The sequence below is a fragment of the Culex pipiens genome, chromosome 3, assembly GCF_016801865.2.
Source record: "Culex pipiens pallens isolate TS chromosome 3, TS_CPP_V2, whole genome shotgun sequence".
In the NCBI taxonomy this organism is placed as follows: Eukaryota; Metazoa; Arthropoda; class Insecta; order Diptera; family Culicidae; genus Culex; species Culex pipiens.
Genome location: NC_068939.1, coordinates 23287061 through 23301212, shown reverse-complemented (window position 1 = coordinate 23301212; position 14152 = coordinate 23287061). Strand labels below are relative to the sequence as shown.

Here is a 14152-nt window from a genome sequence, read left to right as displayed (position 1 = left end):
ACGAGGTCGAATTAAGAAGTTCATTTTTCGAGTGATTTTATAGCCTTTCTTCAGTAAGGTGAGGAAGGCAAAATAGTTTTGGTGAAAAAAATTATAACTCGGTCAAAAATTTTTTGCACAACCTGGAAATTTCAGAAAAGTTGGAATTTAATGCCCCCTAAACATATCAAAAAATAAAAAAAAATAAAAATAGTGTTTTTTTTGCAAATCAAGTTTTAGTGACATAAAGTTAAATTAAATATTATTTTTCAGTGTAGTCCGTATCCATACCTACAACTTTGCCGAAGACACCAAATCGATCAAAAAATTCTTGAAAAGATACAGATTTTTGAATTTTCATGCATCATTTTTGTATGGACAGCTGCCAAATTTGTATGGAAAATTATATGGACAAACTGGCTTCTTTGGGCATATCGAAGGCACCAAAAAAAGTTTCAGTCGGATTAAAAAATACAAAAAAAAATCGAATAACCGAAATCTGAGAGAACTGCTCCACCGTTTCAGGGATATTTGACTAATAAGCAATCTTTACTTAAACTTAGGTTGGGTATGAAACCAAAAGTTGCACTCAACTTATCTCTTTTCAAAGGCGCAAGAATTTCTGAATATTTTATGAATTATTCAGATATGAGTTATTAAGTATTTCTTCTGGCATTTACCTCTACTCGGGTTGGCCGCCACGTTCTGTGTTTGCTCGTTGACGTCGTCCTCTCTGTAGAAAGTCTTAGGTACATATGACACTAGATAGATGCCGCAGCGTGTATGCAAATTTTGAACGATTTTTTGAGGATATTGTTTCTTAATAAGTTTTCAAAACTATCACGCAAAATTTTTAAGTTGTAGGTTTGTTTTCAGTTCATTTTTTTCAAATCTGGTACAAACGAAAAAGGCAAAATCAATCAGTGTTAACTAATTCCCCTCCTGTCAAGCCATGCGATAATTTTGAGCATAATTTGAATGCAGCAATGTGAATATTCTGCATGCATCAAGTATGGCTTCTTGGCGTGTTCTTCCGTCATCGGACACAATGCACCACCAGGCAGTCAGTCAGTCAGTCAAGAGAGCGGAAACAGGACTCAGACAGCATTAATAATCGAGTATACGGCAAATGCATTGAACTAAAAAAGAAGCTAGATGGGGTTGGGAGGGGGGTTTCCTTCCTTAATCGATGCAATTCAATCGGGAAGAGGCCTCCGGGTGGGAAATTTTGCATAAAGCCACGTTAAAGTTCGTAGACAACAGCTGCAGTAGAACTCTGTTTTTGTAGGGAACCTCAACCAGAGAAGCGATTTGAGTCTGTTAGAAATATTATTCAAAGATTTCTGATCATAGTCAACCGTCACCGGTTCAATTGAACTTCTTTTTTTTATAGTTCTACACCCAAACCAAAATACACTGCAATAAAATGATGAGAACGCTTCTGACATTCATTTGCAGCACTACTGCAAATGGATGATGAGATCATCCCGTCTGGATGATATTTCGGCCATCTTGTCGAAAGAATTCCCGTCTTCTCTACCGACTTTTCGCCCACAATGTTCTTCGATTATCACTTGGCACAATTGTCCAAGTCGGTTTGCGCGGGAAGGGATGGTCCACTTGAACCCCGCCACCACCTTGAAGAGGCGGTTACATGACTCAGCGCCAACCCGACCCAACCACTCGAGAAAAAAAAGGTAAGGCCGAACGCGCGAGGTGCTATCAATTTTTCATGTTTTTAATCGACGAGAAAAGTGGGGAAAAGTTTGCCCATAGAAAGTACGCGGTAAGGCGGGTATTGTTGTTGGAGGGTTATAGTATAGAGCTTGAATATTCATGACGACGGTGTGATGGTCTTCGGGCGGGATAGGGTTCAGGACACCGGTGCGCCAAGGTGTCTGCCGTTGGCGGGTTTTCTTCTTCACCTGTTTGTTGGGGATTGTCACTGTGGTGGCGATTGACGTAAGCGGACTATTTTGCGAAACCTTGGATTTGAAAAGAAATCTTGAAAAATTGCTGAATAAAACTATAATTTTTATAAAGTCTGAAACTACACTCAAACCCCGATGGTTTGACACCAACTGTTGTCAAACGAACGGGTTCACTTTTTAGTTTGACACCCCACACAAAGTTCACACAGACTACCAAATGTTTGTTTTGATAGTGTTCGTGAGCGCCGTGTAAAAAGTGACAGTTCGTCACTTTTTAGTTTGACTTTGGCCAACCAACGGGTTACAAACTAAAAAAGTGTCAAACGAAAAAGTGACCAATCACCGGGGGTTGAGTGGATTCATAACCCGATGTTTTGAACCTTCTTAACAGAGATAACTAAATGCTTAAAAATGTTTTTGTTAAGGGTTAAACCAATCTCAAACGAGAGACTTCTCTCGTTGATGAGAAGTTAGACGCACAACACCCATGGCGTGAACATATAGTCGTTAAAAACGATAAAAAGAGCTATCACGCGCAAATGCGTGCCGTTCTGATTTATGCGTAAGCACTTGATTAACAGTGCTAATTATGAATGCAAGATTTTTTTTTCAATATTTGTTCAGCTCTGAGCGGTTTCTATTCACATGAGTTGCGCGCGGTGATTGCGTGCTAGGCGTGATAAGGCATTTCGCGTAAATATGTTAATTTTATTTAGATTTGGTTCTTTCAAGAAATAGGTGAAATATACCCATTCTAATCAAACACCTATCTTCGCCATATGAAGAGTTTGATGCTCGATTAAAGCTCCAATAATACTATTTAGGCTATAAACTTACCAGCAACAGCACCGCCTCTAGTAAGCACGCAAATTTATGCCATTTACTGGCCAAAAAGATCAAATTTAATGCACTTTTGATCATAATTTCTTTTTTGCGAGGCATCATTTTGGTGGCACACACATCCACACGCAAGATCAGAGCTTAACTGCTTAACGAAAGTCGCCATCAATGTCTTTTCACTTGCGCTAACGTTTTCAAAGCGCTTAAGATATGAAATTGCTTCCATCTATCGGCAACATGTTCTTTTGAACATTAGTTAGTCACTCACTTGAAAAATAATCCCAAATCATGTAAATAATTAGCAAGCGCCATCGAAAAACAAACGCGCCAAGTCTTTTGACGTTTGACGACCCGTTCCATCGAAGGCTCAAGAAAACCGAGCGAGAAGCGAAGGCAAATAAAGAACAAAGGGTGGCCACCAACACCACCACCAGCGCAGCGTGAGTGTTCGCTTAAAATTTCATCAATTTTGGCAGCACGAAGCAGACCCAAAAGAGCGCTGGAAGAAAAAAGAACTAAGCTGAAAATAGGAAAAAGGGCGTGGCCCAATGCATTTTCGACGGATTAGAATACATTTGGAAAATATTTTTTTTAAATGCTTGTAAAAGGAATAAAATAACTTTTAGGAAAAATGAAAATAAACAGAAATGTTGACAAAAAGTTGCTCTACTCGTTGGTGCACTTGGTTTAGTAAATTTCAAGGAACACTCCAGAGTATCGAGCATCATTCAAACACTACCGCTTATTAGGCTTAAAATGGGTATATTTCCCGTATAGCAGAAGTTTGAACAGTTGTTTTGAACGCAGAAAAAAAAATTACTTTAATCTCAAAAACAGAAGTGTAAAACTTGAGAAGTAAATACATGTTGAACTTTGGAATATTATGCAACTAATATCCATGAAATTATAGCAGATTCTTCATGTGAACTGTATTTATGCTTTTTTTTGTGACACGGGGATTATGACTTTCCTCACAAGTTTAGGTTTTGTGCTTTTTTATGGTCAAAAATTTAAATTTTCCCGGGACCCTAATCAATTGTTTATTTTTAAATCTTTTGTTAAGTTACAGAAATTACTTTTAAATAAAAAAGGCAAAAAAAAAGGAAAAAAAACTGGAATTTTAGTCCACGGTTTCAACAATTGAATGAAAAAGGTGTTTTAAAATGTATTATACACATGTCCAGTTTTGCGGTGCTGTACACTGTAATTTCATAAAAGTTCATTTTTTTAAACGAGCCCAAACATGCTTAATATGATTATTAATGCAGATTATTTTAGATTGTTCTCAGTTGATTAGACTTGCATTTCCATTGAAATTTTAATGTTTCTTGAAAAAAAAATGTTTTTCCCCCTAATTTTTCGGACCAGTTTTGAAGGAGGAAGGCGACATAAACTTTGAAAAATATTTGCCCGTTTGCCCTAAATAACAAAAAAAAAACATCGAAAATCTTTTAAAGTAGAATTGTTCTTAGATAGTACTTTTCGAGCAATTCCAACAAAAATATTAAAAAGTTGATTTTTCGAGAGGTTATTATTGGCTAAAAACGTACCTAAATTTAAGTCAACTAATCAATTATGTTGGCTATTCTCGGAAATTTCCGGGTCCTGAGAATTTCCAGGATATTGAAAAATTCATCTCTCAATTCCCGGGAGATAAAAAAAATCTCAAGAACCGTCACCCTCTAACCGCAATCATCCCATCCTTTGCATTTTGTGATAACTTGAATATCAAGCTCTTGCTTTTCAGTTGAAAAAAGGCTTTGTGTAAGAAATAAAAGTTCTATTAAAAAGGTTATGTTTTTGGCAATCGAGTTTTGAACCATCAACCTTTTAGTTTCTAACCAAACACATTACCACTGCGCTACAAAACGCTTGATGAAATGGGAGAGGCAAACCACGGACTTTGGTATCTGTGAAGACTTTAGGACGTTGTCAAATCCACACACGAGCAAAATAAAAGAGTTTGTTTGATGCATGTTTTGACAGAAACGCTATCATTCTATGGAGCACGGCCAGGATGACAACTTCTGAAGCAAGTCTTTCCTGTGGGTGTAGTATCGTGAAGGAATTCGAACAGCAAATTTCTTGGGGGACACTGATCGATTGGTGTCGTTTTTTTCTGCAAACATTTTGTCAATCTTCTTTGCCTGTTCCAGGTCTTAACTTTTTCAAAGCTTCAAAATAAAGGACTTTAAAGGACTTTAGTTTTCTGGTTCCATTCTCACTAAACTAATCACCACTCCAAATTTCCTCCCATATTTCGCTCCTAACCTGCAAAGTCAACTCCAGGAAACCAGGAAATGCACGACCTTTCAAGTGGAAGCACGCAAATTTACTTTTCTCAGCGGCCTTAATCACGCAAAGTTACCCCAGCGAGGGATGCCGACCGTGCGTTATTCTTATCTGACGGTTCGTAGAATTAGATCTCGAAAGGGGATGGAAAGTTGCTCTGGGGTCGCCCAGAAGAGCAGAAGAAGGCTTGTTGGCTTGAGCGCAAGGACTTTCAGTTGTGTTCGGTTTCCGTTGCTGACTTTTGTCACTTTTGTGATTTTTGAATTTTTTTTGGTTTAAAATCATTAAATTTTTCAAGTTGAATTATTTGAAGTTTTTCAATAGAAATCATATAATGCAATTTATTGGCCTCTATTTAGACTGGATGTTACAAAGTTTACTTGTCACTCTATTTTTGCATCTTCCACAACTCGACGCTGTCGTGCTATCTTGTCGTTTGTCGCTTTTTGACGTTGCGAGATAAACGCGTTTTAATGTTTGACCTTGAATAAACAAAACCGAGAGCACGCAATGTAAACAATAACAAACACGTTTTGTTTGGTATTTGGTTGCCGAAGTCCCGAGTTGTAATTGAAAATGTTTACGGTAGCTCGTACCTGTGTCAAACGCGTTCTGACCTGAAATCCCTTTGGCCAACTGTCGCACTTATATAAATTTTCAGGCTGTGTCAAGATAGCACGACAAATTTAAAACTTCTTCAATATGAAGAGCGACAACAATGCACGGATTTTTTTCGGTTTTTATCAAATATCTCAGGATTGAAATCGAATTTTGAAGATCTGTGAAGGTCAAAAGGTGAGGCATTGTGTGCTGCACAAAATGGCTTTTTTAACTCAATTCAGCCCAAAATCAACGTACGACAAGTTAGCACGACGGCGACGAACGGCTGCCGTTGTGATGAGAAAGAAAGCAGCCGCAAAAGTGCATTATATTTATGAGTAATAGCGCGCAGGGGGGACGGAAATTTCCAAGCTAGGACGAGGACACTGCAAGAGTTACTTCTGCATGCAACGTGAAGTTTCTTGGCCAGCCGGGCGCGTTCTATTTCCGTGACCACGGAAGGACGTGTTCCGGCTTGCGATTGCAGTTGCATTGTAGAGACTTGTTCATAGTTGAATAGAAAAATCCCTTTTCGAAAAAATATCTCAAACTCGTTATTGAATGAAGAATAATGGGTAAATAAAAATGTGCCGCCCGTTGGGTTGAACGCCGGGGTCTCAGCCAGACGACCATGGAAGGGCTCCTTGGAGAAGCAAAGGAACCCTACTGCGAGTCGCCACCCCCCTAGCTGAAGTAATGTAAAGTGGGACTGAGCGGTAACTACATGGGCCGTCTAATGGATGCCTATTGTAAAGATCCGACAGGATTGTTCCGAATGACGTGGAGTTACATAGACATTATCAGAAAATTAATCCGAATTGCATTTCTGGTTTTGTTATGAACAGAAAAACATTTTCGATTTTTTTCTCATATTTAAAACCAGATTCCAATTCAGTGACCAACATGTATTTTCTCAGTATTTTATTACCGCCATTTTGGCCGCCATCTTAGCTGAAAAATTTCCAATTCAATTAAAGAAGCTATTAGACTGTGGCAAACAAACATACTCGCAGTTTGCCTAAATCGCAAACTTGTTGCAGGCTGTTTTGTTTTATTTGTTGTAGTGTAATACGTCCTTAAGAATATTGTTGAGGTCGTATTTTAGCTCAACGACCCAAAACAAGTCAACGAAACTCATTGTTTTCGTGATTCGATTATTCTAAGTGAATCCGATGACTTCGGATAACCGAGTATGGACTGTATTATTCATTTAAAAAAAACGTTCCTTAAGGGGTTACATACATGTAAATCGGCAAAAATGTCAGAGGTTGGTTTGAGCACAAACTTAAACTTTTAACAAAATCTGTTTTCAGGGCATTAAAATATACATTTTCATCTATTAACAAAACAAATTTGATGACATTTGGTTGTATCATTGCCGAGATATAGCTATTTGAAGTTAGCAGTTTCAAAAAACGGGTGCCACGATATCTCCACACTGCTTTGACCAAATCGGCTCAAAATTTTGGTGAAGACTCGTGTGCATAACGAAGGCCGATTTTCAAAAAGTTTATTTAAAAAAAAGATAAAAATATGTTTCTGTTTTTCGTATTAAAAATCGCCAGTTTTTGATTTTTGTTATTTTTGAAAATTTAATATTCCAAAATCGGGTTTCGTCATGCACACGAGATATGTCTTGGGATTCTTCACCCAAAATTTCAGCCAATTTGGTCCGTCCCATCTCGAGATATCGTGGCACCCGTAAATCAACTTGGTGTTCAGAGAAAAACGCTCACAAAGTTTGACAGTTGGCTTTGCGCATGGCAAAATTCTGAGCTTAAATCGTCTCTAACTCAGTTAAATCATGAAACTTTCAGGAGTCATTGAAAATCATCTTTTAAGTGGATTAAATAAATTTTCTGTAATATGAAATTTTGTAATTTTCTACATGTATGTAACCCCTTAATCCACCATTAAGTGGTTGGTGCCTTCCTCACATTTACAAAGTAATTCAACTCCTAAGTTGTCCTAATCCAGATCTGCATTGTTTACGGCCTTACGGCTTATTGAGCCGACTCGGTCCAAACCAGGTTCAAGCATCGAAAAGGACCTGATAAAAATAAATTTATGAATAAAAAAATATACCTGATACAGACATTTACAGAAAACATGCAGACTCTCATTTGAAGCAATATTGACAACCGGGCGTTTTGCATCAGGCGTGACTCTTGCACGTAAACAAAAAGACCCGGCCTTTTGAGGTTATGCAAAAAAAAAATTACCCTTTTTTGTATCTAAAAAAAACTTTTTCTTATCATAACTTTCATAATACACTCAACTCCTGGTGGTTGGTCACTTTTTCGTTTGACACTTTTTTAGTTTGTACCCCGTTGGTTGGTCAAAGTCAACCTAAAAAGTGACGAACAGTCACTTTTTACACGGCGCTTACGCACATTATCAAACCAAACGTTTGATAGAGTGTGTAAATTCCGTGTAAAAGAGGTGTAAATTAAAAAGTGACCCCGTTCGTTTGACAACAGTTAATGTCAAACCATCGGGGTTTCAGTGTACTTCATTAACTTAATAATTTTGAATGAGCAATTCCAGCCCAAACAGGAATTTTTTAGGTACTTTTTTCTTGACCCTCTCCGATTTCAATGAAACTTTGTAGACATGTTATCCCAGGCATATATAAGCCATTTTTGTGTATATCAGGGGTGACCAAAGTATGGCCCGCGGGCCAAACGTGGCCCGCGAGGTGATATTTTGTGGCCCGCGGACTCATTTTGAATGATCAAGTTAAATGGCCCGTTGACCATTTGTAAAATGATTTTTTTTTTCAAAATGAAACTTTATTTAAAAAATTTTAATGCTAATCTTTTTTTTGTTTTTGTTAATATAAAACTAATAATTTATTCTTTTTTTGTTCTTATTTTACGATACAAATATGTTGTTCAAAAATCTTTCAAATTTAAACATTTTCACACGTTTCAATGTGAGTGAAACTAGTAAATATTGTCAAAATACTCAAACATTTTGGAAATGTTTATGAAACTTTCAAATTTGACTAGGGTATAAAAATGTGATAAAAGCAAAAATATAAGCATTCCATATTAATTTAAAAGTTATTATGACCAATAAACTGGGCCTCAAACTCACTTTGCACTTAGAAACATTCCACCTCGGGATTCGAACTCATGACAGTTGGATAATGAATCTGATTGACTACCATCTCATTCAGACAGACTAAATTTTGGGGAGGAATAAAGCGGTTGCAAATATAGTTCAAAGCTTTTGCTATTTAAGAGCAATCAGCTGAAATCCATTTTGAATACATTCCTCTGCGTTTTTTAATAATTTTGGCCATGCTTAGGGTTTATTGAAAAAAGCTGTGAATTTTAGTGAACTCTGCATGAACAACAAAAAAATGTTAAATGTTTTTTTTTCGTCGAATCTTACATATTTTAAAAATTATGGTTGCAAATCGAAATGTGTTTTATTATCATTTTTTATTTTTTTTTCATTGAAATATTGAATATCCTGGCATCAATCAATTTTATGTATTTCTTTTATTTTTTTGCCTCTCCTCGACCATGGCCAAAGTTGACGAACAAAATCTTTTTTTAAATGTTTGCATCGGCCTTATTGTTAAAACAAATCCAACAACTTTTCATTTGTTACAGTCAATTTAAAGATAAAATTATGCCTTAACATAAATTGTTCCAATTTGATGTTCTTATTTTTAAAATATAGAAAAAAAAACTTTAAATTTCAATGAAATCACAAGTAGGTACATACAACTAAATACCTTTTTTCAAATACCGAAAACAATAATAATATCAACAAAACTGAAGGAAAACTGTCATTTTCCGTTTGCTATTATTTTTCAATTACGAAAATGTTAAAAAAGGGCAATTTAAAGAATAAATGTATTTTTTAGTCTTTTAAATTTATAAATCGTTTTTTTTTTTCATTATATAAAAAAACAAATTTTGTACATATGGCCCGCAAGCTCATTTGAGCTTCAAATTTGGCCCGGCATCCAAAAACTTTGAGCACCCCTGGTGTATATGGAGCCAGTTACACTCGGTAATGACATTTGAGAAGAACGTAAGTGTTTTAAATATTTTTGTATTTCGTAATTTAAATATTTCTGTATCTCGAAGCCGTTGCATCGTATCAAAATGTGGTCAAAGACAAACTTGTAGGAAATTTGACGGGCTTTCCGAAAAAAATACACTGAAAGAAAAATACACCCCGCTTTTATGAGATTTTTTGATTTTTAAGTAAAAAAGTCAAATTTGATGGTGAGCCCACGATTTTTTTTCGTTCAATTTTTTTGTGAAAATAACCTAAGATGTTACAAAAAGACTCACGAAAAATGCAGGATGAAGCAATTCACCTAAAAAATTACAAAAATCATTTACTGAAACAGTTTTTTTGAAAAGTGCTCTAAACGTCAAAATTTTCAAAAACCGAACTCGAGAGTCAATTCTCCAGACAATTTTACATAAAAGTCTCCATATTGACCATGGTCCTAAGTCCAACCCTTGTGAAGTTACAGCGGCTTTAAAAATAAAAATGTTGAAAAACGGGTTTTTTGATGGTTTTTGGCAATTTCTATATGACAGACTTGATTTTTCAGTCTCGAAAATATTTTTACCGGAAAGTTCGTCCAATTTCCCATAAGTTGTCTTTGACCACATTTCAAATGGATGTATGGGCTTACAGATATAAGCTAATATACTATCCAGGTTACTATACTACACTGAAAAAATATTATGTTTTCAGTTATGAGCAATGTAATTAGCTTATATCTGTAAGCCCATACATCCAATTGAAATGTGGTCAAAGACAACTTATGGGAAATTGGACGAGCTTTCCGGTAAAAATATTTTCGAGACTGAAAAATCAAGTCTGTCATGTAGACATTGCCAAAACCATCAAAAAACCTATTTTTTCAACATTTTTATTTTTAAAATCGCTGTAACTTCACAAGGATTGGACATAGGACCATGGTCAATATGGAGACTTTAATGTAAAATTGTCTGGAAAATCGACTCTCGAGTTCGGTTTTTGAAAATTTTGACGTTTAGAGCACTTTTCAAAAAAACAGTTTCAGTAAATGATTTTTGTAATTTTTTAGGTGAATTGCTCCATCCTGCATTTTTCGTGAGTCTTTTTGTAACATCTTAGGCTATTTTCACAAAAATTTTGAACAAAAAAAATCGTGGGCTCACCTTCAAATTTGACTTTTAAACTTAAAAATCAAAAAATCTCATAAAAGTGGAGTGTTTTTTTCTTTCAGTGTATTTTTTTCGGAAAGCCCGTCAAATTTTCTACAAGTTTGTCTTTGACCACTTTTTGATACGATGCAACGGCTTCGAGATACAGAAATATTTAAATTACGAAATACAAAAATATTTAAAACACTTACGTTCTTCTCAAATGTCATTACCGAGTGTAACTGGCTCCATATACACAAAAATGGCTTATATATGCCTAGGATAACATGTCTACAAAGTTTCATTGAGATCGGAGAGGGTCGGGTACAACAGATTCCCTATTTGACATGGAATTGCTCGAATAGGGTCTTATTAGACCCCAAAGCGGTCATAAAAAAAGGAAATCCTGGCCAAAGTCGATTCAGCCAGTTTTAAGATATGCGTATGGAAAGAAAATCATGTCTGCACACATCCCCACAGACATTCGCTCAGAAAATGATTCTGTATTCTAAGGGGTGTCTTTAGCAAGGTAATTTTTCGAATGATTTTATAGCCTTTCCTCAGTGAGGATGGCAAAAATCAAAAGTAAATGAAATTTTCTTCTTTGCATTTGTTTACGCCTGAATGCTGGCAAAAAATATATCCGCAAGAGGTCGAACGTCAAGGTGTTATTTACGACATCCGAGACGGAACCAAGGATGGAACTGTTGAGTTATCAACCAAAATTTTTGTTTTGAATAACTTTTGAAGAACTAAATCAAACTTAACCATTTTCAATACCATGCTATGGGACGCGAAACTGGACCGAATGGACCGAAGCCAAGAAAACCATGTGCATATTTTTGATCAACATACCTACACACGCACTGACATTTGTATTGAAGATAGTTGTAAGAGAAATCTCAAAAAAGTTCATTCTTCGAGTGAATTTAAAGCAAAACTTTTGACGAACGAATCACTACTAACAATTTCCTTCTCTCCATCTTCCACAGATCTCACCAACGGTAGCACCAGCCCCTACCCAACCCCCCTTACACAATGCGAGAAGACCAGCATCCGCCGCAACAGTACCGCTGAAAGACCGCCGCCCCGCGCAACAACCAGCACAACCTGCCCCACCATGCTCGAGCGACGTCCCCTGTTTGGGGCGCTCATCGGGCTCACGCTGGTCTTCACGATCTGGCACATGGCGGTCCAGGAGTCGGTGGTGGTCAGCAGCAACGGCGTAAACGGGCCGTACCCGGAACCGGTGGCGGTGGTCACGACGTGGGCCGAGCTGGCCGCCGGGAACCAGAGTTGGTTCTCGGCGCCGCCGGGTGGGATGTTATTAGTCAATCCAGCAGATTCGTTGCCAAAAGATGATTATAGTAGTTTGATAGATTTGAAAGATTTTAGATTTACGATCAACTTTAACAATTGCAGTAGTAGTAGTAGTAGGAGTAGGAGTAAGCGCGAGGACGACGCCGACGAGTTAGGTGATAGCCTTAAGAGTGATGATCGACGATCACCGTTAGTTCTAGTGTTAGTACATTCAGCACCAACCAATTGGTACAAGCGCAATACCATTCGTGATACCTGGGGCCGGTACGATCCGCGAGCCAAGCTCGTCTTCCTGCTGGGGGCGGTCAACTCCAGCGTGCTGCAGCGTCGGATCGAGAAGGAGAACCGGCTGTACGACGACATCGTGCAGGGCAGCTTTCTGGACGCGTACCGGAACATGACGTACAAGCACGTGATGGCCCTCAAATGGTTCACATATCACTGCCCCGAAGCCAAATACATCCTGAAGGCGGACGACGACGTGTTCGTCAACACGCCCGCGCTGTACAACGTCCTGTCCGGGCTGCAGACACCGCGGAGGCGCCTGCTGTTCTGCCAGGAGATCTGGAACGCCCCCGTCAAGCGAACGCATCGCTCCAAGTGGTTCGTCAGCATCCCCGAGTACCGCAACAAGTACTACCCGAACCACTGTCCGGGCTACTCGATTCTGTACAGCCCGGACGTGGCCTACCAGCTGTACCGCGAGGCGATGCGACAGCCGTACTTCTGGATCGACGACGTCCACATCACGGGGACGATCGCCCAGCGGATCAACGTTACCATTACGCCGACGGACACCATGTTGCTCAACCGAACGCAGAAGGACGCCATCGTGGAGGGCCGCGCCAACGCCACCGATCAGCTGTTCTTCTTCACGACGCCCGACCTGCGCGAGGGCGAAATCCGCAAACTGTGGCGGGCGGTCACGGCTGCGGGTGGCGGCGGCCGATAGTAGAATGACTCTTATAGAGTGTGAGTGCGAGAGTGTGCGACGACGTGTTCAAGTGGTGCCGCTGTAAACGTAGGTTACTTCTTTAGCTTTGTAAGGAACGATATCGACTCGCTGTATTTTTTGGACTTAACTTCTTCTTAAATGGTTTGAATTTTCGTAACGATTGAATTTTAATAAATCGCTCGAAAATGATTCACCCAAAACCAACCTCCCATCAATTTGTTTGAACAAGTGCAGGCAGCTTTACGCTGGGAGTGGGAACCATCCAAAGACATGATCTAATCAATTTACACCACACGTTTACTGTCTCTCGGTTACTATAGCTCTGGTCCACACTGGTCAGTCCAATGAGGGCGGGGAGACGGATGTAATGCGACGTTGTAGATCCCTATCTCGTAGACACAATCTACACACGTGACACATGCTGCTCAGCTGGGTCGTTGCAAGCGTTTTGCATGGACATCAATTTAAATGCAATTTTGTTAAAGTTGAATCGTCTGTTAATCTGTGAGCTTGAACTTCCCTCTGCATGCTGCAGTTTGCACTGTTCAGTCCAGTCTGTCCTTCCGGCTAATTTATAACAATTTGTCGTCGTCGACGTCGCTGTCTGCTTTATCGGCTGATTAGTTTGTTTTCACTTGTCCGGGAGGGTGGCGCTTTAACTAGAGGATTAATGTTTGGTAAAAAGCTGTGTCACGCAATCGATAGTGTGAGTTTGCGGGGAGGTTAAATTGATTTTTATTTTAATCTTCAGAGATTTTTTTAAATTGATTTATTTGGATTTTGACAGTTTTTTTATATAAAAGGCGCAATTTTACTAACACATATTTTTAGTTGCATGTTGTGGAGTCAAGAAAAGTAGAAATAATGTATTCAGCATGTCGTACCACTGTCAGGTTGATAGTCAAACATAAATAAAAATGGTAAACAGTGCGCTGTAGCGACTACACCGTAAAAATGTTTTTTTTTCTTCTTAAATTTCTTAGCTGAGAATTTTAAAATTTAAGACATTTTTAATTTTGTATAGAACCTCTGAAGTAAAAAATTCTAAATTTGAAATTCAATGTTCTAGA

At 38.2% G+C, this 14152-nt stretch overlaps 1 protein-coding gene across 1 annotated transcript in view; it reads left to right on the top strand.

Annotated features, from left to right (window-relative positions):
* The window catches only part of LOC120418908 (beta-1,3-galactosyltransferase 5), a 72653-nt gene extending 59414 nt beyond the window's left edge, over positions 1-13239 (top strand). Inside the window, exon 3 of the mRNA XM_039581435.2 lies at positions 11800-13239. Coding sequence (XP_039437369.1) covers positions 11928-13079 — 1152 coding nt within the window. The 5' untranslated portion in view covers positions 11800-11927 and the 3' untranslated portion in view covers positions 13080-13239. The remainder of the gene's footprint in view (positions 1-11799) is intronic.
* The last annotated feature ends 913 nt before the right edge of the window (positions 13240-14152 follow it).